The sequence below is a fragment of the Clupea harengus genome, chromosome 14, assembly GCF_900700415.2.
Source record: "Clupea harengus chromosome 14, Ch_v2.0.2, whole genome shotgun sequence".
Taxonomy (NCBI): Eukaryota; Metazoa; Chordata; class Actinopteri; order Clupeiformes; family Clupeidae; genus Clupea; species Clupea harengus.
In genome coordinates, this window is record NC_045165.1 from 22,203,780 (window position 1) to 22,228,780 (window position 25,001).

General features: G+C 41.2%; 2 protein-coding genes and 2 non-coding genes across 5 annotated transcripts; all 4 read left to right on the forward strand.

Moving 5' to 3' along the window:
• Positions 1-478: 478 nt before the first annotated feature.
• pabpc4 (poly(A) binding protein, cytoplasmic 4 (inducible form)) lies at positions 479-13,220 on the forward strand. Of its 2 annotated transcripts, none has more exons than XR_006152788.1 (15): positions 479-1,202; positions 5,193-5,386; positions 5,709-5,824; positions 6,750-6,889; positions 6,993-7,087; positions 7,331-7,468; positions 7,818-7,913; positions 8,330-8,599; positions 9,755-9,845; positions 10,048-10,170; positions 11,198-11,331; positions 11,588-11,678; positions 11,971-12,101; positions 12,474-12,681; positions 12,824-13,220. XR_006152788.1 is itself a non-coding variant. In XM_012823392.3 (15 exons), the coding sequence occupies exons 1-14, from the start codon at positions 1,007-1,009 to the stop codon at positions 12,570-12,572; spliced, it is 1,914 nt and encodes a 637-aa protein (XP_012678846.1). In that variant the 5' UTR covers positions 479-1,006; the 3' UTR covers positions 12,573-12,575; positions 12,824-13,220. The 2 variants fall into 2 exon arrangements, 1 of the variants encoding a protein (XP_012678846.1); XM_012823392.3 differs by having other exon boundaries at positions 12,474-12,575.
• Positions 7,516-7,637, forward strand: LOC116223648. The gene has a single exon (XR_004165199.1). It is a non-coding gene; the product is annotated as a small nucleolar RNA SNORA71 (small nucleolar RNA).
• LOC116223649 lies at positions 8,940-9,061 on the forward strand. The gene has a single exon (XR_004165200.1). It is a non-coding gene; the product is annotated as a small nucleolar RNA SNORA71 (small nucleolar RNA).
• Positions 13,221-14,124: 904 nt separating the features above from the next.
• Positions 14,125-19,588, forward strand: ppie (peptidylprolyl isomerase E (cyclophilin E)). Its single transcript, XM_012823909.3, has 10 exons — positions 14,125-14,232; positions 14,499-14,597; positions 14,718-14,761; positions 15,036-15,062; positions 15,254-15,335; positions 15,871-15,977; positions 17,805-17,928; positions 18,322-18,507; positions 18,915-19,057; positions 19,359-19,588. Exons 1-10 carry the CDS (start codon positions 14,202-14,204, stop codon positions 19,425-19,427), a joined length of 912 nt encoding a protein of 303 aa, XP_012679363.1. The 5' UTR covers positions 14,125-14,201; the 3' UTR covers positions 19,428-19,588.
• Positions 19,589-25,001: the final 5,413 nt, after the last annotated feature.

Here is a 25,001-nt window from a genome sequence, read left to right on the forward strand (position 1 = left end):
CTAAGGCTTAAAACTTGAGACGAAAGAATGGTAAGAAAGTGCATTGAGCATTGATACCAGATCTTGAATTTTAAGAGTTGCAAATATTGAGAATCAAAGTGCATGGTGCTGTAAACACGACTGATAGGAAGTGTGTATAAGGTCGGTTACAAATATTCATCATTACCAGATCATGTATGGTATACGGTATACTTATAATAATGGAGAATTGCTGAATGAATATGAAGAAATGAGAAATACGGTCTGCATGTCTTTTGTGCTGTTTTGTCATTTACACGTGTACATATTTGGGCAGTCTGTATGCACACTGAGAGCATTATTCCCTGCTAGTCACACCCAGATGTCGCTGTGGGGAGTTAAGCTCAGTAGTTGTGACAGCACGGCTCGCTCTCCCTTTTACACCGCATGCTCTGTTTTTTTTCCTATCCCAAGTTTGACCCTAGCTGCTATTTCCTCTGCTCAGTCTATAAAGTCCCCATGCTTTTCCCACGCAGCCTCTTTCATCGGCCACTAAACCGTGAGTGTCTAACTCACTGTTCTTCAGTCTCTTAAAAAAAGAAAAAAAATATATAAAAATTACAAAATATATAAAACCTTCATAAAAAACTATTTCAAGACTTAACATAAAAAAGGAAAAAAAAAATACAAAAAACGCATACATTATACAGGCTGTTTATTTTCCTCTTTCTTTTTTGTTTGCAAAACAAAACAGAAGGCCTCGGGCTTTAGCCGACGTTAACGGGAAAAGTCATACCAAAGAAAAAAACTACTTTGAAGATACACTGGATTCACTGGCGTTCTATCCTTGTCATATCTGCCGGTATTCAGATTTGGCGTGTGCGTAAAAGTTTACTGCGGAGGACTAACGATTGTCTGTACCATCAGAGCACCGTATTCAGTGTTACTATAACGGCTTCACACTTAGACATTATTACATCGAACTAGTATTCATTTTCTAGGCTGTCACTTGCAAAACGTTGCGCCCTAACATCATCAACTCCGAGAAATGAACACAGCGACCCCAGGGAGTTATCCGATGGCTTCTCTCTATGTCGGCGACCTGCACCCTGATATCACGGAGGCTATGCTGTATGAGAAATTCAGCCCTGCCGGACCAGTCCTGTCAATTCGGGTTTGTCGTGACATGATTACCCGGCGCTCACTGGGCTATGCCTATGTGAACTTCCAGTCACCGCCTGACGGTAAGAAAATAAAACGTGCATCTCCAATCATTATGTTGTCTGTGTTTGAATTTCATCAGCACACGCTTTGCGGCACACTCAATGTTGCCGTCACTCAACTTTGTGGATAGATCAAGCTCTTACGCAGCGCTGTAGCCCACGACAGTAGCATGCTGTTGTACTTTGATCTATGTGGAACGTGCTAGTAGTAACACGGAGTGAATGTAGCCTAATTATTTGACAGTTACCGACTAGCACAGATGAAGTCTCGCCCCTGAGTAATGCTGAAAAGCGAAGGCAGCCAGGTACTTGTTTCAGAGACATCACGTTTCAAAATGTACCACGCACTGTATGAAGATATTGCCAGATTACCGAATATACATGGAATTGTGACCTCCAAAGGTAGTGACATGCCATTATACCAACAGAGGGCACGTGGTCACGTGTGAATTCACATGTCAAAAGTAAATAAAAAAGAACTGACTGGTAAATATTATCCATATTAATATCATAACATTATAAAACTGCTTCTGACAAACATTGTGTAACTTGGAGGTTTTCAACGACTGGGGTGGATGCTGTAGCCAAACAATGGCATTCAAAGTTCCTAGTGGTCTACCTTTTTAATATTGATTAATGATCAATATTTTCGTCTTGCAGCCCATTATTGGGCTTTGAACCATACCTTCTACAGTTTTCACAATTTCCTTGAGCCTTGCAAAAAGTTTAACAGCACAAATGCGGTAATGTCCACATGTGCTGTAATTCCACTTTAGTGGTAACCTTGACTATTCTACAGTACTCACACAAAGATAAAGGTATCTTTGGGAATATTAGCATGTGTCATTTGACCTATATAGAAGCTGTGCCCTACTTCTACAACAGGAGTGCCTCTTGGATATTTGGATGCTGTGTTGCTTTGAGGTTAAATAGTCTTCAATACTCAACAGTCTTGGTTCCTACAATTTCTCAGAATTTGGTTTTGTATCATTTTGTATAGTATTCTATTGCCCCATAGTGTGTATCCCAAAATGACCCATTTTTGATCCTATTTAAAGGGCTGTCAAGGGAGGCTGCCTTTGTGAAATTAATCTGTACTGTCTTCACCTGACAGAATGATAGCAGAACAGTGTGGACAGAACCAAAAAGATTATCTGCCTTGTGTGGATAAGGGCTATATATTCCATATAAGGTCCACAGTGTTAAGTGTTATTCTCAGGGTCTGACTGCTTAACTTCTGACTGCATATATGCATTATGAAGTTACAAAAGTAATAGCAAAATAAATGTTTTCTCCCTTACTAAACAGCCATATACATTCACAAGAGCGAAGTTCAAACATATTCAGACTGGAAAGAGTTCAGCATTTATCAGTTAAATACTACAACTCAAACATCTTTTGAAAATCACCCATTCTACCTCATTCGGGCATTCCACAAAGCTTGTCAATCAACTGCAGTCCCATAATGACCCATTTTCTGGGCTTGGCAGTTTGTGAAATGTATATATAAGATCCATGTTAGTTCAAGATTCCTGAGTAAACCTATGAGCCTGCCATAGCGTCTTAACCATGTCACTTACAATGAAGGGATGTATTCTAGTGTCACACTTGCTAACCCATTCAGCCGCAACTATAACTGTAACACTAGACATTGCAGGCCCAGAAGTGTTACTATCAGTGTCTTTAATAGCTTGTGTGGGATAGAATACTATGGGAGATGTGTATGACCCAGTCTCAGGATAGTGTCCAGTGACACAGATATGCCAGTGATTTATCATGTAGTATGAAATTATAATGCAAATATGAATAAACACAGCTGAGATCATAAGGTATGTGTGAGCTGAGGGAGGTGCGAAGTCATAACAGACTCTCTTCCCACTTGTCCAGCAGCTGGAGCACTGTGTGACTAGGTGGGTGCTAAATAATACCCAACTGTGCTTTTTCACCATGAGGGAGAGGATTCTCCAACAGCTGGTCTGTCACAGGCGTCAGCATGCAACAGCTGCATTTGTAAACTCTTGCCAGACCTGGTGCTGCTCATCTACACATTCTTGTTGAATGCGTCTTACCCCCATCAATGGCAGAGAGCTCTCAACTCGCACTCCATGCCAGCACATAACTCCAAGGACCCCACTTGGCTAAATATAGACAGGCTTGCGAGCTGTCCAGTCCTTGCCTGTCCATTGGTAAAGGCAGTTTCTAAGGCAAATGCCTGGTAAAAAAAAAGTCTGAGGCCTTGTGGGGCTCGTGAGCTGATTCTCTACCAGCCTCAGTCCAGTTTAATTTTAGCCCTCCATTTTGTTAGAAGTATGAAGTTCATATGAAACATTTCATTCAAACTGCTTTTGCTAATTTGCCTTTTAGGTGTATATATTTTCCACCTAAGTACTCCCTTGGGAACCTTCCAGAATTAGTCACTGGGTGATCCCACCAACCCTGAGCTCGATGTAAAGTACAATTGCAGAGCAAACTGCTGATGCCAGCAGACGCAAGGCAGCTCCGTTTTGTTTACCAGACATTTTTAGCGCTGAAGCCAGGGTGTGTGTAGCTGTGGAGTGACAGGGACAAAGGGAAGCTTTCTAGCTGGCATGTGTGCCCAGTTTGACATGAGACAGGACATGAGTGGAAGCGAGCGCATGTTGGTTTGTGAGAGAAAGATTCAAAGAATACAGACAACATCTGAAAAGGAAGATCGATTGAGAAAAAATGGTGTGTACACAACAGATAACAAAAGAGAACGTGATGAGGGTATATAAAGAATCAGCTCAAAAAATGTTCAGAGAATAATAATACCTGTTATATTTTCCTGATTTAGTCCATCTCTCTCAGTAAAGAATAGTATCCTAAAAACAAGTGTCCTAAAGGGTGTTTTAGTTGACATTTTGCTGAATTGGAGTAGACCAGAAATGTGTGAAACCTTTGCCATTTGGTAGCTTTTAGTGATTATTGTGTCTTTTGTGTGTCTGTTGCGTCTGTTGTTTTGTTTGTGTGTAGACCATGTGCTTCTGCCTGTTCACAGCAGCATGTGGTGTTGCAATGAGGGATGTGCTCACTAAAAAGCAGCATGGACATAAAGGCGTTTCATTCACTGTAGAATGGTGTACTCTTAAAAAGATAAAATAAAATGGTTCCTCAGTGATTATCGAAATATTAAAGGTCATTGACATTTTTTTTTATCTAAAGGAATGATAAAACAGCGTTTCCCATTACTCCTTTCCATTCTGTGAATATTGCTTACTTGTTTCCAGCCTTATCTTGAATTGTTTACATCTCCCTTATCCTGATGTGTATATATATACATACATACATACATATATATACATATATATACAGAGGCTCATAAATACAATGTACAAGAACACTGGGAAACACCATCTTCCTACAGGTCCTTCAGAATCCAAAGGATATAATAGGTCTATACACATATTCATTTCTGACAAAACCCCCTACATTTTGCCTCTTTAAGGTTCTACGTAGAACCTTGTGTGGAGTTAGTTACATCTTTATCCTTTATACTATCAACAATCATCTGTTACCCCTCCAGATTGCTCCATTCATTGGAATGGATACAAACTGATACACATAGACCTGCTCAGTTTCTAAAACACTTGGCACATAGACATCCAAACTGAAAGCAGGCAGGGTGCTTTCAATTGAGCACAGCATGTAAGACATTCAGACGCCTTCTAAATGTCCCAGAGATGTATAACAGCTGTTCAGGGACTTTAAATTGATAGAACAAACACCATATGTTTGCTTTGTATTGAAATGTACACAAGCTGCTCTCCTAGATAACAGGCACTTACTTCATATTCCTTTACTGTTGTTTTTTCCCCCTATGCGTATGTGCATATCGAACATATGGACGAACATGTGGATGGATATTTATGACCAAGCCTGTTTTTTACTTCCAATAATTCTCAAAATTCCCACCACATAGACTGTTCTTCACAAACTGTGTAATGTTTTGTCAATTAACCAGTTTTCCTTTACACTACTCTACTCAAACAGCTGAGAGAGCATTGGACACCATGAACTTTGACGTGGTCAAAGGGAAGCCCATCAGAATCATGTGGTCACAGAGAGACCCTTCACTCAGGAAATCTGGAGTCGGAAATGTTTTCATCAAAAACCTGGACAAGTCCATTGACAACAAGGCCCTGTATGACACTTTCTCTGCCTTTGGAAACATCTTGTCCTGCAAGGTGTGGTGCTCTTCTCTAACACGGAGGGGTCAAGGGTCGGAGGGAGGAGGGAGGAGGTGGAGCAGTATGGGGTGGTTGTAGCCCAAGGCAGAATGCCGCCATGTTGAACATTTCAGGAGGGAATTCAGCAGGTGCACACATGAAGGAATGTGAACATGACCTCATTTCTTTTAAGCCCATTTGACCCCTTGGCTCACAGAGTGACCAAAATCTTGTTTTTGTAAACATGTTCAAGGCTAGGGCAGTTAGCAAAGCAGCTGAGTGATTGCATTAGGCACGTTACGTAGAAATGTGACAGAAGATCCTTTCATTTTTTTGATAGGTGGTGTGTGATGAAAATGGATCCAAAGGATACGCGTTTGTGCACTTTGAGACACAAGATGCCGCCGATCGTGCCATCGAGAAGATGAACGGCATGCTTCTGAACGACCGCAAGGTGTGAGTGTCCAAACAGTGATGGGGGTAGGGGATGGGGATGGGGTCTATGGTCACACATTAACAGAGGCACATGGCATCATCACACATTTATCTGTCTATACAAGTCATACTTTATGGAGGTGTCATTTGATGTTGTTGAAACTGAATGCTTGAGTGTGTGCACAAGGGGAACAGCATGTCTACTTTGACCATGTGCTCAGATCATCAAAACATCTCCACACAGTGCCTTGGTGTGTCTGTTGCACACTGTTTTTCTGTGTGACCTGCGAACCAAGAATGAGCCAACCACGAATGAGCCAAGGAAAACACACTTAACACGGCCTCTCTCAGTTTCCCTGTGCCAGCTGAGTGCTCTTATACGTCCCGTGTTTATGGGTGTGTGTGTATGTGTATTTTTATGTCTGTTTGTCTGGCTGTCGTGTGTGTAACCACGCTTGTGTGTTTTAGTGATGGCGCAAAGGCAGGAATACACTGCTGGAACATGGAATGGGAGAGGTCGGCGTAGCAAGGTACAGTCCCAGCACAGACAGCTGATGCAAAAGCAGAGAAATCAAAGCAACCCCCTTCGGCTTCTTTCTGCAGTTACTCTGGACATCCCTTCTCTATTTCCTTAGACGTCCTCTTGTTTGTCTGTTTTGTGTCACGACCTCCGCAGCATGTACATATTCTCTTAACACGATACCATTAACATTGCAGTGGGGGCTCACAGGAGGACCTTGTGCTGTCTGACATGCTTTCTTCCTCAGTGTTCTGTCAAACACTACCCCTCCAACAAAAATGTTTCCTGCTTTTGATGTGAAAAAAAAACAAGATGACGTGCAAACCATGATACATCAAAGACAGAAACTGCCAAAAATGGTTCCATGAACCATACCTTCCCAGATCTTCTTTACATTAGCTGTTGTGTTGGTCCGTCTTCTCTCAGGTTTGTGGGACGCTTCAAGTCTCGGAAAGAGAGAGAAGCAGAGCTCGGTGCCAAAGCGAAGGAATTCACAAATGTCTACATCAAGAACTTTGGAGAAGATATGGATGACGAAAGGCTGAAAGAACTTTTTGATAAATATGGTATGTTGTGAACGTGCTTGACACAGCAGTTATGAATGTTTTATGCTGAAGAACCTACAACAAGAGTACACTGTTAAGAATATTTGACATTGTCTTCTGACAGGTCCGACTCTGAGTGTGAAGGTCATGACTGACTCAACAGGAAAATCAAGAGGTTTTGGGTTTGTCAGCTATGAGAAACATGAAGACGCTAATAAGGTAATTATGTAGAACTCAAGTCACCCTATGACACTGTTACTTCTGACTGGCTATGAAATCAGCCCAGAATCCCCCCACATGTTTTGCCACGTGACCACTAGAGCAATCTGTATTAATCAATAATATATCAATAAGTATGTACTATTGGTATAGCATTCAGCTACTCAAAAGAGATTACTGTAAAACACTCAAAATGAGTCAGATGTTGTGAGGACAGCAACAGTAACTGTAGTGGTTTCCCAGGCAGTGGAGGAGATGAACGGGACAGAACTGAATGGGAAGGCTGTATTTGTGGGACGGGCCCAAAAGAAAATGGAGAGACAGGCGGAGCTGAAGAGGAAGTTTGAGCAACTGAAGCAGGAGAGGATAAGCAGATACCAGGTGAGTTCAAAACTGGGACAGAATTACTGGTCCCTAAGCATACTATACCCTGTATCGAAAGTGATCATGGCGTGATAGTTGCCAGGTCATTGATACGCAGGGAGAGTGAGTTGAAAGTCCCGTGTTTGCTGGATTCTCTGTTCCTTACAAACCCTGTATCTTTCAGACACGTCCATTCTGCTCTGCAATGTTGCATACTGTAGGGACTACTCTGATGTACGTTGTAAAAGACTAGCACTGGCACAAAGACTAACTTGTTAATCCACCTTCATAATGACCTCTGTGTACCTCAAATATCAGCGCTTACAAAACTCCAACCACCTTTAAACACCACCATGCTTTGTTTAAGGGAGTAAACCTTTACATCAAGAATTTGGATGACACCATTGATGATGAGAAATTGCGGAAAGAGTTCACACCATTTGGTTCCATCACCAGTGCGAAGGTAAGAATACACAAGATGAGTAAGAATGCATGAAAATGATGAGAATTTCTCTATGGCACATTGGTTTTTAAATAAAAGATAAATCATGTAAAGGTAACATAAAAACAAATGCATACACGACACATGACGAGGAAGAACCTCTGTTACTCGTCATGTCTCAACGTTGCTCTTCGTTGTTGAATTGGGTTGCTCTTTGGTAGCTTCTTGTTTCAGAATTTAGCCTTACACAGTGCTTGCCAGATGTGCAGCAGTAGGCTGCCACCCTGTACAGAACACTTTCCTTTGCTTTTTTTGCTACCCAACTTTTGAGACACACCAGGAGAGGCTGTTGTTAAGGCAACACCTCTAAATAGTGTGTGTGTGTGTGTGTGTGTGTGTGTACCCTCACTGACCTTCATCACAACTGACCCCTGTAGGTGATGCTCGAGGAGGGACGCTCCAAGGGCTTCGGCTTCGTCTGCTTCTCCTCCCCAGAGGAGGCCACCAAGGCCGTGACGGAGATGAACGGCCGCATCGTGGGCTCCAAGCCCCTCTACGTGGCTCTGGCCCAGCGCAAGGAGGAGCGCAAGGCCCACCTCACCAATCAGTACATGCAGCGCATCGCTGGCATGAGGGCCATGCCTGCCAATGCCATCATCAACCAGTTCCAGCCTGCCAGTGGCTACTTCATGCCAGCCGTGCCCCAGGTGAGCTTCTGTGCCCCAACAGGCAAAGCGTGAAAAAAACAAGTGCCGATGAACATTAGCAGTACCGAAGATCATTAGCAGTGGTGAAGATCATTAGCAGTGGTGAAGATCATTAGCTTATCAAGTTTCAAGGTGTTTCTGGTGTGTGCCTTCACACCGAGTTCAGTCTTTCATATTTTATGTGACTAAAATATGTATAAGCTTGACTGGATTCTCAAAATGGGCACTTTGATGTTAAATGCCTTAGATCCGATCATTTATCTTCAGTTCAAATCATTTAACAAATGAAAGGACAAAATGAGGCTTTGTGCTACTGAAAAGTGAATACAGAAATGCTATACCCTGTATCGAAAGTGATCATGGTGTGATAGTTGCCAGGTCATTGATACGCAGGGAGAGTGAGTTGAAAGTCCCGTGTTTGCTGGATTCTCCGTTCCTTACAAACCCTGTATCTTTCAGACATGTCCATTCTGCTCTGCAATGTAGCATACTGTAGAGACTACTCTGATGTACCTTGAGTAGACCTAGACCTTGACTAGACTAGCACGAGCTTAAGTAGTGAGTTTTGAGACAGGTTGTTTCTCTCTGGTTTTTCTTTACCTGGGTACGGATCCATCTGAATGAGTTTGTCATCTTCCCATCTGACTCCGTCACACTCCTGTAGTCATGACAGATGGAGTGGCAGTGTAGGCCTATCATGTTCCAATTATGAGGACAGGGAAGAAATGAGAACGTTTTAAATTGCTTCAAACACCAAGCATAATGAGCACGAAAGTATATGATATGATGAAAATTGACATAGAGAAACATGACGAGTTGTGGGTGACACTTTGAATAGTTTCGTTGCTGGAATCAGGAAAGCCTCATTCACACTGTGAAAAAGAGTACACTATTACAACGTTTGGTAACATCCGCTTCATAAGCCATGATCCCACAAGTAAAAATGAAGGGAATCAGATATGACTGTGATCAGAATGATGATGACTTCAGAAATATTCAAAGAATGTTTGGTGGTTCAGCACTGTTTACAACTACATCAATTTCTTAACACACCTCTTGTAAGAGACTCTTATATAGATGTGCCTAAAGATACATGAAAACTAGTACTCTGGTATTTGTTTAACTGAATTAATAACATACACCTTCAACTCCAAGGCTCAGAACAGGACCACCTACTACGCACCCAATCAGCTTGCCCAGATGCGGCCAAACCCACGCTGGCAACAGCAAGGTGGCAGAGGACAAGGTGAAGAACTTAAACCAAAGAACTAGAACCAGAGCTAGAACCAACAATCATAAACACATCATTCTGTCTAAAACTTTGTGTCTTATGTGAGAAAATCTAAAATATATGTAGCCTTGTCATTAAACACTGGTTGTTTGAAATACTCCGAAATACCTTCAGGAACAGGACAGTGATGGCAGACATTTGAATCTGTACTCTTTAGGCAGTTTCCAGGGTATGCCCAACTCCCTGCGCCAACCCGGTCCTCGCGCCAGCCTGAGACACTTAGCGCCCAATGCCGGTCCCCAGGGCCCGCGCGGCATCCCTGCTGGAGGCCAGAGAGTCGGTAAGAAGTCATAATATGTATTCTGACACTCATAAGCATGCATGTACAATCTGCATTGTATGGTCACGTCTAGGGATGAAACTATAACAGGGAAAGGGCCTAAACTAATTTTTTGATTATTGAAGTGTGTATGGGGAACCAAAATTCTGGGAAAAACCCATTATGACTTTTTCTATATTCAGTTCACATGTCATATTAACAGTAATATAACAATGAATTAACAGCAATGAAAGCATGTGTAGACTTAAATATCCTACCTGTGAGGGACCGGACGGTCACCCCACGTTTTTTTAGGGATGTGGCGACTGGACTTGGTGGTGTAGGGGAAATACAGTGCAGGAGATGGTGGTTTTGATATAATATATATATATATATATATATTTACAGGGGGGACTGTCAACCCCAACACAGTGCACACAACATAAACACATATAAATCAAACAGATAACAGATACAGGCCGTACTCACCGGGACTTGAGTAACCTGGCACCCTAGGCACCTGCTTGGCCGATTAGGCCCAAATATCGGCACCCTCTCCAGGCCCAAGCCAGGCCCCAAACTAGGCCCAGGCACTCAGCCCGAAGATAAGTATATAGCTAGCTGTACCAAAAAAAACAAGCACATAAAAACAGGCACAATATACAAGACACACCAACAAAGCACAAAGACACAGTGTCCACACAACTAGACACAACACCCTTCCTTCACACCGGTAAACAAGGAAGTGTTTTATCCTCGTATCTCTCTCTGTCAGTGCTCTCATGCCTCTCGCAAACTGCCTCTCGCAAACTGCCTCTCGCAAACAGCCTCTCGCAAACAGCCTCTCGCTCTCTACAAATGAGGCACCCTTTAAATAGGGCACAGCCACTTGGGCTTAATTAGGTCTACCATGGAAGCAGGGGAGCCCAGACCCAACCATTATAGTGGGGTAGTCCAAAAGTCTTAAAGGGCACCATCCCTTTTTGCCACGGTGAGGAGGGGGAGAATTCACCTTCTCACACTACCCCAATTTTCTTCCCATCTCTAGGGAACCCTGGGCAACCAATGGGTCCTCGCCCCTCCATGGGCATGACCGCCCCTCGTGCCATGCCACCATATAAATATGCCACCACAGTTCGCAACACACAGCCACAGGTGGTGCAACCCATTGCCTTACAACAGGTAAAATCATCAAACATTTCTCAAGTCTCATAAAAATGTGTTTGCTTGTGTATGTGTATGCTTGAAGCGTGAGGGGCCTTGAGACAATGTTATTGTTTTGCCGCTATATAAATTAAATTGAATTGAATATGCTCAGAGCAAAATGTATGGATGTGCTCTTCCTGGACAAAGTAACAAAGCCATGTAACAAAACTAATGCATTGGACAGAAAATAAACGGTTGAACCGCGAGCTCTGTTACATTCTGCTTCCTTTAGACTCAGCCAGCAGTCCATGTTCAGGGTCAGGAGCCCCTCACCGCCTCCATGCTTGCCGCTGCGCCTCCCCAGGAGCAGAAACAGATGCTGGGTGAGTAGATGGCTCGCACACACGAGTGCAGTGACAGCCCTCGTCAAACAAACAGAAAGAACATCTTTTATGTATTGTAATGGTGGTGCTGGGGGCCAGTGGATGAAGCAGATCAATAATAGGGAGGCTTGTGATTAAAGAGGGAATAGGCTGCTCAACACAGTATCTGAAGAATTCTCCACTAAGTATTGTTTCCTGATAATCTCCAACAGTCCTCAGTTGGTCCTGACCCATTCTTCCTACAAATATCTACATTTGTATCATGAAATGTAAACGTTTCTCCTCCTTTCAGGTGAACGCTTGTTCCCACTGATCCAAGGCATGCATCCCAGCCTGGCAGGGAAGATTACTGGGATGCTGCTGGAGATCGACAACTCTGAGCTACTGCACATGTTAGAGTCCCACGAGTCTCTGCGCAGCAAGGTAGCTATCTATAACTCACAGTCCTGCACTGCCCTTCTCTGACAGGGCTTTCTAAGCAGTGGTTTCTTTAAGTTGTTTCTGTAGCTGACCTGGGAGATCAAGGTGTTAACAATAGCGAATGGGCGCCAGTTGTTAAAAAATGTAAAAAAAATGTCCCTGCACTAAATTGTAAATCGCTTCTTATAAAAGGGTCTGCTAAATGAATACATGCAAGAGCAAATGTAGAGACAGTAGTAGGGGGACAGCTAATCTATCAGAGCTCTACCCAAGACAGATATCACTGGAGCTGTCTTTCACTTAAAGTTAAACTAAAAACAAATGTATATTTTAATATATGGCTCTGTGTAATCTATGTTTGTTTTTTTTCTACAGGTGGAAGAGGCTGTTGCTGTGCTCCAAGCACACCAGGCTAAAAAAGACATCACTCAGAAAGTTGGAGTCAATCCTACACCAGCAGCTGCCTCCTCATGATGTGTAAGAGGGGGAAAAACACGTTACAGATCAAAACCTGTTCTCTACACATATGCTGTGCTGTCTGGCACTCCTCGTTTACAGTCTTGGTGACAAAGGTGGTGCCTGTGTATGTAGTACTATAGAAACCTTAAATATACCGCCCGTTTGCATATATTGTGAAACTGAAGCAAGATGGCTCAAAGTGCAGAGTATGTAATGACACGAACATGAGGAAATATAATAATGGTGAAACTATTTCTCTCTCATAGGTTTCAAAAACAAGTGGACCGAGCAGAAGTCACCACCAATTGAACAACCAAATAAAAAGAGAGAAAAAGAAAAAGAAAAAGAAATACAAAAATACAAAAATATACTTGCAAAATGTATTACAGATCTGATTTTCAGTTCTGTGATTATTTTTGATTGCATACAGCTTCCTTAAAGATGATAAAAATGGAGGTTTTCCTTTCAAACTGAAAAAACTCCACATGGTGGCTAGGAGGACAGGCATTTTGTTTTCTAAAAAGAAAAAAACAAACACCTTTTTTTTTCTCCTTCATTTTGAGAGTTGTGTGTTTGCTGGTTTGGTTGGTACTATTGGATTTTCCATCCCCAGACAATACCCTGGATGGTGTGGCAATCTAAATAAAGGGATGCAGCACCTGATTCATCTCTTTGTGTCTTGTCTTTTGTTTGGAGGCACACATGCTTTTAGTTAGCCGCTATTTTGGTTCTCCTACTTAAAGTTACAGTACGCAATTCTGGCAAAACAGTTTTTTGCTGTTTTTTTTTTTTTTTTTTTTTACATTTGAGCTCCACAGCCAATCAAATAACACCCCTCCCTTCAGTGCTCCTGAAGCAATGCGTTGACTGGCTAGAATAGTGTATGGCTCAGTCCAAGCCACTTTATCTGTTTCCCATGTTCAGTGGCAGGACTGTGTACTGAGTTTTTTTTTTTGAGTGCACACAGAATGAAGAGCTAGAATACCATGAGGAGCAATTTGCTGAATTTCACAACAAGTCACATAGCCTACTGCACCTATACTGAGATGACTGTAAGAACAGACTTAGGAATGACATTGTGCCTACGATTGCAACAAAACATTTACATTAACCAAGTGTTAGTTGGTTTGAGTCTATGGCTGACAGTCCTTCCTCTCTTATGTACTGACCTGCTATGTCCAGTTTGGTTACATGTTAGAAACATACAACCTTCACAAAACCTCATTTTTATTTCCACTTTAATTGACATTAATGTTATACTGATTGCATTAAGCTGGACTGACAATTACTAGTCAAAGCTATGCAGTGTTTCATACAGCATGATACATCTTAATTATTATTTGTTAAAACAGTTTAGAATAATGAAGATTTCTTTTTCAAATTTGAACCTACACTAAACGGCTCAGGCTTTTATACAAGAAGTATCATCATGGCAACGTTCCACCAAAGTCCTAATTCCTCTGGTTCCACTCACTGCTCAAAACATTAGATAGACTAAACAGCCCCACCAAAAGGACTGACCTGTATGTGTATTGGATGTTCAACTCCACTCCAACAGATGGCGATAGAAATCCTATTCCATCATTTGCGAAACACAAAAGCACTCACGAGCTAGAGGGGCCAAAGGTTAAAGTTTACGAAGCTATGGCGGCGGCCAAACGTGTACTTTATATTGGTAAGTAAAACAGAGTGGTAATAACTTGGTGTTTGGAGTCGACTTATTAATTATATCAAAACAATATGCAAGAATGGAGTTTACATTAGCCACGTTATCTCTTGTTTTGTTCCCGACGTGTAGTGTAGCGCTATTTCAAAATTAGCTAGGTTTGCTAACGTTTGTTTAGAGCTCCTTAGGTTCAGATACTTTTCAAAAAGAACGTACTTTTTCAGAATATCACTTTCAATTGGAACATATTTTTCCTGTTGACTTTTGATGACCAGGTGGGCTTGCGGAGGAAGTGGATGAGAAGGTTTTACACGCAGCATTCATTCCATTCGGTGATGTTACAGATATTCAAATTCCACTGGATTATGAAACTGGTAAATTAACTAACTATGTCCTTTTTAATAACTCTGTTTAAAACCTTTTCCCTACGGAAATGGCTACTTAGGAAGCGGTGTTTGTCACGTTAGGTTAATGTTGCATGTATTTCCCCCCAGAAAAACACAGAGGATTCGCGTTTATTGAGTTCGAACTTGCGGAGGTGAGTTTATTTTGTTGTTGCTGCATCTGCACTCTTTCTTCTGAATAAAGTTGTTTTGTTGAGCTCGTTGCCATTGAAAAAAAGCTTTTGAGATCTATATATGCATTGTAAGGTTTAAGAGCCTTTGATTACTGGTAAAGATCGCCATCTAGTGTTTATCAATTTCTCAAATATACTCTTCACTCGATTGGCACACAAATGATATTCCATGCATTAATGTCGTCTGTCAACAATCTGTTCTGGTCTGTTCATGTTCTGCATGCCGTCATTGCAGGATGCTGCTGCCGCTATTGATAACATGGTGAGTATAGCAACCTTTCTACTCGCCCCTCTAATTGATTGCAAAGGACTCTACACAAAGAATGTAAAAATTGTGTTGCCTAAATACAAGTTGGTCAAATCACTGTGTCCATCTTTGACACTGACTGTTCTGACTGACTGACACTGAAGGGTCCGTCTACATCTAATACTATATGGCATTGTGATTTGCAGAATGAATCGGAGCTGTTTGGTAGGACGATCAGAGTAAATATCGCCAAACCCATGAGGATTAAAGAGGGCTCCTCACGTCCAGGTAGGATCCCCCCCCTTAAGCTTATTTGGACTTTGACTACACTAACTAGAGGATGCTAGAGGAACTTTGTCCTTCTGGTCAAATGTGTGTGTAACATGTGTAGCATGGTTATTCCCAATGACTGTAAAAAAGATGGATGGCATGGTGTCATGCACGTGCATTCTGAAGAAATGAAGCCAAAATTGGTCAGTCATTTTGGCATAACTGGAGCCAATGTCTGCACAGGAAGTGCTTTTTTGAGCCAGAGCATGCATAGTAAACAGAAAATTGTCCAGGATCGCCCAGAATGAACCATATTTGATTAAATCTCAATTTTTCAATTCCCTCCGGTGACTTCACCTTTCACTGAGTGTACACTGTCCATTGTTTTTACGGTGTTTGGTTATTCCTAACTGGCTACATTACAAGTTTTTCTTTTTCTATGTGCATGGACATGACATCAAGTTGTCTTACACTTTTCAGTAAATAAGTAATAAACAATAATAGTGTTTGACATGTATTGGTAAATTGTGTTTTATTGTGTCTGTATTTTTAGTTTGGTCTGATGATGACTGGTTGAAGAAATTTTCTGGCAAGACTACAGAAGAGACTGAAGAGCCAGTGTCAGCCGGTGGAGAACCAGCCAATACAACAACAGAGGAAGTAAGACACATGTGTGCGGTTGATTCGCTTTGTTCATGCTTGATGGCCACATTACTATATGCAGTCATGTCACTGCACTTCATATCTGTTAATTGGGGGCCAAGCAGTGAAGCTGTGTAGGCGCCCTTTGTGTTTGTCTTCGTGAAGTTTAAGTCTATGGTAGCCCCTAGAACCCTATGCTAAAAACTTGGCACACTGGGGACAGTCCCCTTATTCTGAAGGGATGATGTCTGCACCTGAAGCACTCTAGTGCAGCCAATGGGTCAACGTTGGAGGTGTTTACACATGCAACTTTTGAACTGTGTGCCTGATTTTCAAAAATGAGGCATCATTGCATTCCTTGGACCAGGCTGAGTTCATGACGTCACTTTCAATTCAATACGATTTTCTTTATTTATACAGCACCAATAACAATTGTAATCATTTACAGAGCCCAGAGCCACAACCGGTGGCAAGGAAAAACTCCCTCTTAAAGGGAAACTTCTTCAGGTTCTTTATTGGTCAATTTGTACTATCGACAAAAATGATTGAAATCGGTCCAGTATTGAGTTAGATGGCTATAATCGGCAAACACCAAACAGCTATGCAAAGTAATCCCATGGGGCATGCATCCGTGTTCAAGTAAACCACAGGCTACAATATTTTTTTTTAACAGGCCAGAATAATTTCTTATTCTCACCAAATGTGCTGCAGATGCCCTAGACCAGGGGTCGGCAACCTTTTGTATCAAAAGAGCCATTTTGGTATCTCTCCCACCAAAAAAAAATCATTTGGAGCCGCAAACTTTCTCCAAGATTTTCCAAACTTTTCCCCGTTATAGCTAATAACGGCAAAGCCAGCAAACAGGAAGTAGGATCATATCTCAGCAAATGTTTGATGTATTGACACCTAACTTGGTATATGGACTCGGACCCTTTCCTGAGGTTATGCAAAAAAAAGTAATTTGACCACTGGGGGGTGTTGCAAAAATGCATTTTTCACAATGTTAAAGTAGCATAACGGAACAATTGCTAATCGCTAACGATATGCTAGCGGCTAAAACTAACAAAATCTCTTGAAATGTGCTGACTTTGACATTATGACAAACTAGTTAGTCAACAACTGTCCTGACACAGTCAAACATCAAGCAAGTGCAACACAAGACGGCAAATAAGCTACTTACTAGTTCGGCAGACAGTAAAAACCGGGTGGCTTCAGGCAAACCTACATAACCTAGTCATTTGCCTACGGACCCTGGTATGGCAACGGCACGGAGGCGATTCTCCATATTAAAAGTCATTGTAGCCCCCCAATTTTTTTAAAGCTGTTATTTTAAGGTAAAACTGCTTATCCTAACCCTAAGTACCCCTGAAGTACAATTGCTGCATAATGCCACTTTAAATGTGTTGGGCACATCATGTTGATCAAATGTATGTGCCTGCCCTATTGGATTTAAGTTGTCAGTGGCCACAAACCTTGTTGAATCTTAACCAAAAATAAAACAGACCATCTTCAGGCAAATCCTCACAAATGTTAGCAGACGGATTTTCTATTTTCAAAACTGTACGTCCGTTACTGCTTGTCGAATTTGGCGGCTAAGCCACCAATCAGGAAGTGAGCTCAAATCTTGGCCAATCTATGACCTGAAACTTGCTGTGAGTGCATACAGCCATGCCATTGACATAATGACATCAAGTTTCCTTGGCAACTGTGCCCTGCTAGGCTGCTTGGCCCCCCTCATCGCTGCTCTCAGCTATAATATTATATAAGTTAAGTTTGAATGATTCATAAAAATTGTTAAAGTTCATACATTTCCAATTTTATGAATGTATCTTGTTTTATTTTCAGGGTGAACCTCCTGCCAAAAAGGGAAGAAGCAACCCTCAGGTCTACATGGATGTCAAGATGGGGAACAAACCAGCTGGGAGAATGCGCTTCTTACTACGAGCAGATATTGTTCCTATGACAGCAGGTCATTATTACTTTTCTTGCATTATTTTTGTGTACCCATTTTCCTTAGTTGCCTAAGCCTTATCTTCCATAGTACTATGTTGGGTTCTGTCACAGCTAGTACACATGATTCTGATGGAATGGAACTTCATTTTTTCAAACATTCAAACTGACTCTGCACTCTGTGTCCCACCAACACAGTTTCAGTGCCTTTTTTAATTCATTATTGTTCAGATGTACACATCATATGCCTAGAGATATAATAACTCAGGAATTTTTGTTGCTTGGCTTTCTGTTGTAGTAATTAAATTCTCACGCAGTTTTACTTTGTGAAGACATTTAAGAAATGCCAGGTAAAAGATTTTGTTTGTCTGACCAGTCAGTAACTTATCGTCACATGATTTCATCTTGACAGAAAACTTCCGCTGCCTCTGCACCCATGAAAAGGGCTTTGGTTTCAAAGGTAGCAGCTTTCACCGGGTCATACCACAGTTCATGTTACAAGGGGGAGATTTCACCAACCACAATGGCACTGGCGGCAAGTCCATCTATGGACGCAAGTTCGATGACGAGAACTTTGTTCTCAAACATACTGGCCCAGGTAAGACGCAAGTCTGGCAATGATGCACATTCCTGGTTGTGGGTGAAAAGTCATGAATTAAGATTAAAAAAAAGATTGGTATAAAACACTACACTATCTGCCAAAAGACAGTTACTAAGTTCTGACATGGTAATTGTGACATTGGCAAACGTTTGTGCACCCTACTGTTGTTTTTTTATCGCATTAAATGTATGAAACCTCTACTTTCTTACTTACTACTTACACTGCATTACGATTGGAGAAACTCACTGTTTAATGTCTGTTTACTGTAGGAGGGCTTCTTTTTTCTTTTTTTGTTAACAAAATCTGTCATTTTTTACAGGGGTGTCCAAACTTTTGCATACAGCTGTAATAACCACTGGATGATTAGTGGAGTTGCTTTATTTTCTTTATTTTCATGTCTACAGGGCAGTTGTCCATGGCCAATTCCGGGACTAACACCAATGGCTCTCAGTTCTTCATCACTTGTGATAAAACAGACTGGCTTGATGGCAAGCATGTGGTGTTTGGAGAGCTGATAGAGGGTATGGATGTGGTGCGTGCTATTGAGGTGAGTGATTTATATTGATTATTTAATGAAAGTGCAAGGTATTTTGTACAATATTGGTTCAGGTTAAATGTTCCCTTTGTGTCAGTGTGATTGAAAGATATTGGCACTTCTGTATTCAACATATTATTTTCTAGATATATGTATTTTATGTTCCATTTTCAAGTTCGGATACAACTACATAAATTAATAATGAAAATGATAAATGGAATGAATGTAAAAAGTAGAAATGTAAAAGTAATTCATAGTAATAAAATAATAAATAATTATGATGAGTGAAAGTGTCTTTCTTCAAAATCAACAGGCCCAAGGAACAAAAGATGGCAAACCCAAACAGAAAGTCATCATCTCGGACTGTGGAGAGTATGAGTGAGCACGGTGAAACTGTGTGAGAGTGTGTGTGTATGAGACTGTACTTGTAGTGGTTGGTTATCTGAACTAAACGGGACCGAGTCATTTATTTGTTACTTTTCAATCTGTTTTGTATCGGTAAATCAGTGATGTAAATATGGCAATAAATACTTTTATAAGTAATTTAGTGCATCTCATCTTGTCCATTTGAGTTCCATTGTTTGTTTTTATTTAGTTGTCCCTATTATCTTAAATTAGCTTTAATTTGGAATTTCGGCATGCTGTTTGCATTTCTTAAACATGTGATAATCCAGCATCTTTTGTGTGTCAGCGTGATGACTATTTTGCCAATAAACAAGTTCCAATCGTAAGGAACTAACTCGAATGCAGTCCAGATTAGCCAGGGGACATTTACGTATTCGTGGGTTTTAAAAAGATATTAAAAAGATTTAAAAAGATACTTGAAAAAATATGAATAGTGTGTGACCATTTAGTGGCCCTGTTGATGGTCTTCCAAATTTTAGCAGAAAATATAATGAATTATAGAGGGATAGGTGAGGCCCCTAAAGTGATTTGTGGAGTCGAAACATTGATATGAGGTGAATTATAATGTAGCACTCCATTGACATTCGTATCCATAGGTCTGTATTGCAAATTTAAGATGTACCGGTATGTGAAAAGGATTTGACATCCCCACTATTCACGTGATTGATTACAAAATATTTGCTTGACGACCATTGCTTGCCACTCATCGCCATCGTTGGGAGTCATGCGCTCATCACTGTGGCAACAATGGAAGTTGGTTCATTTGACGTAGAAGTGACAACTCCTTGATAGCTAGCCACCCTGACGAGGTTCATTATCGAGAAAGGGGTGGCAACTTGAAGTTACGGTAACATGACTTAGAACTAGAGAACACATGGGAAAAGAAACTTTCAAACTTGTCCTCTCCTTGGACTATTCTAGCTAACGAGCGAACAAATTAGGCTACACTATAGTCTTTGTGGTGCTTTAGGCTAATTTAACCTCAGCTAACATAAGGTGGGACAGCAGTCTAAAGAAGCGGAACAGGTGTTTTGTAGATCTTTCCAGTTGATAACAAATCGACACAATTTCTGCCCTAACGGTGCTAACTAAATTATTAAATAATTAATTATTCCATAATGCAGTTTTTCCGAGCTATTCCATTCAGACGTTTTTATTCAGATGATGAACCAGCACCACCTGCGAGCAGCACAGCTCTTCTCCGACCTCCTCCAGATGGTGGCTGGGGTTGGGTGATTGTATTTTCATCTTTTCTATATAATGTGTTGGTCTTGGGCTATCATAACTCATTCGGAGTGTACCTTATCAGTTTACTTGACACGTTCGGAGAGACAAGCCAAAAAACAGGTAAGAGGAAAATAAGCAGTTAGACTAGCTAATGTATTGCTATGAAAAACCCTGCCAATAAGTAAACGTATCTGTCACTTGTCATGAATAGTTCGCGCCCCCTACTGTTCAATTTAGTTGGTGTTGCAGTATTATGCCTTTGCAGTTGACTGGGGTTCTTGGCCTGTCAAAGTAGGTTGTCTTTGTATTGACACTTTTTGCCCGTTTTTAATTAGTTGATTACAGTCAGTGACTGAATCAATTTGCGATGTCACAAAGTTACAGTCTAAATATACAGCCTACAATGACGTGTCATGGAGGTGCACTGACAAGGGGCCTGTGAGGTGCTTGCACTGAGCAGTGCCCTATTGCCCCTGCATCAACTAAGCACTGAACTAGGATTCATCACAGCGGGGGGAGGCAACCATTCTTTTGACCCTCTCCACTGACAAACACCATGTTCCCTAATGTTACGGGTTAGGAAAAACATTTTGGAACAATGATATTCAAACTATCTGTTGTCAGGGACAACAGGAGTAGACCTATCCCCGACTTAAGAATTTTAGTAGACTATAATATTGATTTTAGGAAATTGAAGAAAATATCTTAACTAGAATGGCTATAAAAACAAAAGATACTCATCTGAAACAAACTTACCTGGAAGAGGGACCACAGTTATTTTTGCGCCCACGCATAGTGAGGAGTATGCTTAGAGAGGTAAACACTCCCCAAAGAGCACGGCTGGAGAGTTAAAGAAAAACGTAGCATCTTGGGCTCACAAAGTCTCCAAAACTACCATTAGACGCCACTTCCATGCCAGCAGTATATTTGGAGGGCATGCCAGAAAAATTCCTCTCCTGTCTTTTAACCAGAAACTTAGTCACCTGGAGTTTGATAAACGCTACTGGGACTTGCCGCTGACTGGAATTGTGTTCTATTGTCAGATGAAACGAAAATGTAGCTTTTTGGCAACAAACACGCCAAAGGCCCTGGGAACCTTTGTTTGGGAACATGGCATCATGGACTCCATTAACTACCAGGACATTTTAAATAAAAATCTGGCTGCCTCTGCCAAGAAACTACAACTGGGTTGTCGTTGGATCTTCCAGCTGGACAATGATCTAAAACATACGTCCAGATCAACACAAAAATGGTTTACTGAACGCAAAGTCAAGCTGGCCGTCTCGGTCCCAGGACCTAAACCCTGTTGATTACCTGTGGGGTGAGCTAAAGATGTGCACAAGAGAGGACCCTGAATGATCAGGAGAGATTCGTTAAAGAGGGATGGTATTAAATGCCAATTGGGAGACAATAATCGTGGAGGGGACTGTATTAGCATGAAATGTGTAGCCTATCGATGTCCTAATGCGAACTAGGACTGTCTATATAAATCTATTTATCTATCTAAACAACACTTACACACATTAGTTAACCATCAATTAAATGAAAGGCTTTACCTGCTAGACAATTCCATAGCATTCATGGGAAGCGCACTCCACTTAGTTCATGTTCAGTGTATTTTTTAAGAGGATTTGTTAACTTGTATTAAACCTCAAAACCCATTTTGGGTGGACTCGCACATAGACATGTATACACACACACACATACACTTGTGTTTTATTCTTTTTCACACTTACTCAAGCACCTGTACACACATATCAAACATATATGCTTACATACATAACATATATATGAGCTAGACAAAGATTAAAGCATATTTACAAATAACTCATATCAAAGTAGATTTAGTTGTGTCTAGCCTTTCTGTTGTATTATTATAACTGATCTAGTGCTGTTGCCAGACTCCATGTAGAGCAGATGACAGCCTTGTTGCCAGTGACCTTGAAATCAGATTAGATTACAACATGGGAGAAAAAAGGATCTAAGCGTCTAAAGGATGTTGTGAGTGCAGACATAGGCTAGTCAATGAACCACCTTATGAGGACTGTACTTGTTTACAGCATCCCGGATGTAAAAGTTTTATATTGATATAAGGCCAATGTTACTTCAGATAAATATTAGTCATTATGGCATATGGTCCTAACTTTAGTATATATTCAGCCTATACTGTTATCCTCTCTCCTCTCCTTGTGTTCTAAGACACAAGCCTGATGAGAAAAACACAATTTTTAGGAAAGCCATTCAATGATTTTGGAATATTGTTAAGATTTCTGCTTAAGCAAGCTGAAAAATAATTTATGTAAAAGATATCCTGAAATGTTCTCCACATTGCATTGCATTGTCTTCCAGCCTGGGTCGGATCTATCAGCTATGGTTTCATCATGATCTGTGGGCCGCTATCAGGACAGCTTACTGTGAAATATGGTGCCAGAGAAATCTCCATCATTGGATCCATTATCATCATGATCTCCATCATAGCCTCCTCTTATGCGTCTTCCCTGGGTGTCTTGTTCTTCACACACAGCTTTCTTACAGGAGTGGGATCAAGCTTCGCTTTCACTCCAGGTTTGTTTCCCCCTGTTTTCCTAAATTACATTTAATTTTGAGTATACCAATGACAAATTTCATTGAAAACTCATTTATGTACGTCATTACACTCATAACTGACTACAAAATGCTGCATAGCTACAATGTATTTTAATTGCTCCATATGTCAATCTTAAAAAATAAAGATATTGGTGATGCCAGTAGCCAATGCAAGAAGTATATCAGTTACATATTACAGTGTTATCTGGATACAACAGCTATCTGTACATCCATTTCAGAATCAGAATTGAATTTATTGGCCAAGTATATTTTCACGTACAGGAAATTGACTTGGTGTGGTTGGTGCATAGGACATAAAACAACAAGTATAAACAAAATATTTAACGAAAATGTACAAAAGAACAAATATTTGAACAGTGTGCTATGCCACTGTAAGCTTTCCTTGATGTTTGGTAGGTATGATCATGATAAGCCAGTACTTCACGACCAAGCGAGCTCTGGCCACTGGGATAGTGATGTCTGGGGGTGCAGCAGGCGCTTTGGTTCAGACCCGTCTTCATCAGTACCTCATCGAAACATTGGGCTGGAGGCAGAGCCTGCGGATCTTCTCCGGTCTCATGATCCTGTGCATTATGGCAGGGTTCACTTACCTGCCCCTCAATCCAAAAGGTACCTTACCTCTCAAGGTCATATGTTACGGAGGCTTTATGGTCTATGTCATTGCACAAGAGCAAAACTATTCTCAACAGCAGAATGGCTTGGTACGCATATTCAATAAATAACACTTTGGTTTCAACATGAGTTATATATTTGCTACATGTTGTTAAGCAGCCATTGTAGTTATGTAGGGGTCAGTCCTGATAATATATTATGTGTATATTCATTTGTATTTCCATTTCAGGTTACAAAAGAAGTGTTGCAGACAATTTTAAAACCTCGCCTTTAAAGAAATTTGTTGTTGACCTTGGTTTGTGGAAAGACTCAGTCTTCCTCATCTGGGTGCTGGCCAATGGGCTGTGTAAATTTGGCTTTTTTATCCCTTATGTGCATCTGGTGAGTACCACTGTCTGCTTTGAAATCCATCTGAAATACGATGTACATACTTGTGTCTGCCTCTCCCCCACACTGTAAGTCTTGCACGTCTCTAATGTACGTCTGTGTCTCTTCTGTTCCAGGTCAGGCATGCGGTGCAGCTGGGCATTTCGGTGCACAAGGCCACAAACATCATGCTGGTGCTGGGCATGAGCAGCATGATCAGTCGCATCATCTTCGGAAGAATCTGTGACTCTGAGAAGATCAACCGCCTCTACTTTAACCAGGCCTCTGTGTTCTTTGTCGGTGGGTTGTCAACAGGCTAGCACAAATGCTATAGATTGCCCGGATTTAATTGTTTGAAGTATATTGGTTTATTCATTAAGGAGCTCTTTTAGACATTTTTATTTTTGCATCTGACTGAAATGAGGGGGAAAGAACACTGCAGGATTCTCACCTCACTGGCTTTGTCAATGTGTACATTTAGTGTACATTTATATTGTATTGCGTATATATACTGTATGTTGAGCTTTAATTTGGACCAGATCCATGGTGAATGCCCTAACCATATAGCTTGCACAGCATTAACATAAATCTTTTTGTCTCTCTACAGGCCTGTTATATATGCTTATCCCCCTGCTCCGGTCTTACGGTACTCTCATTGGCTTTGGCCTGCTGCTGGGTATTGCGGATGCTGGGAACTACATCCTGCTCCCTGTGCTAACCTTTGACCTGATGGGGGCTG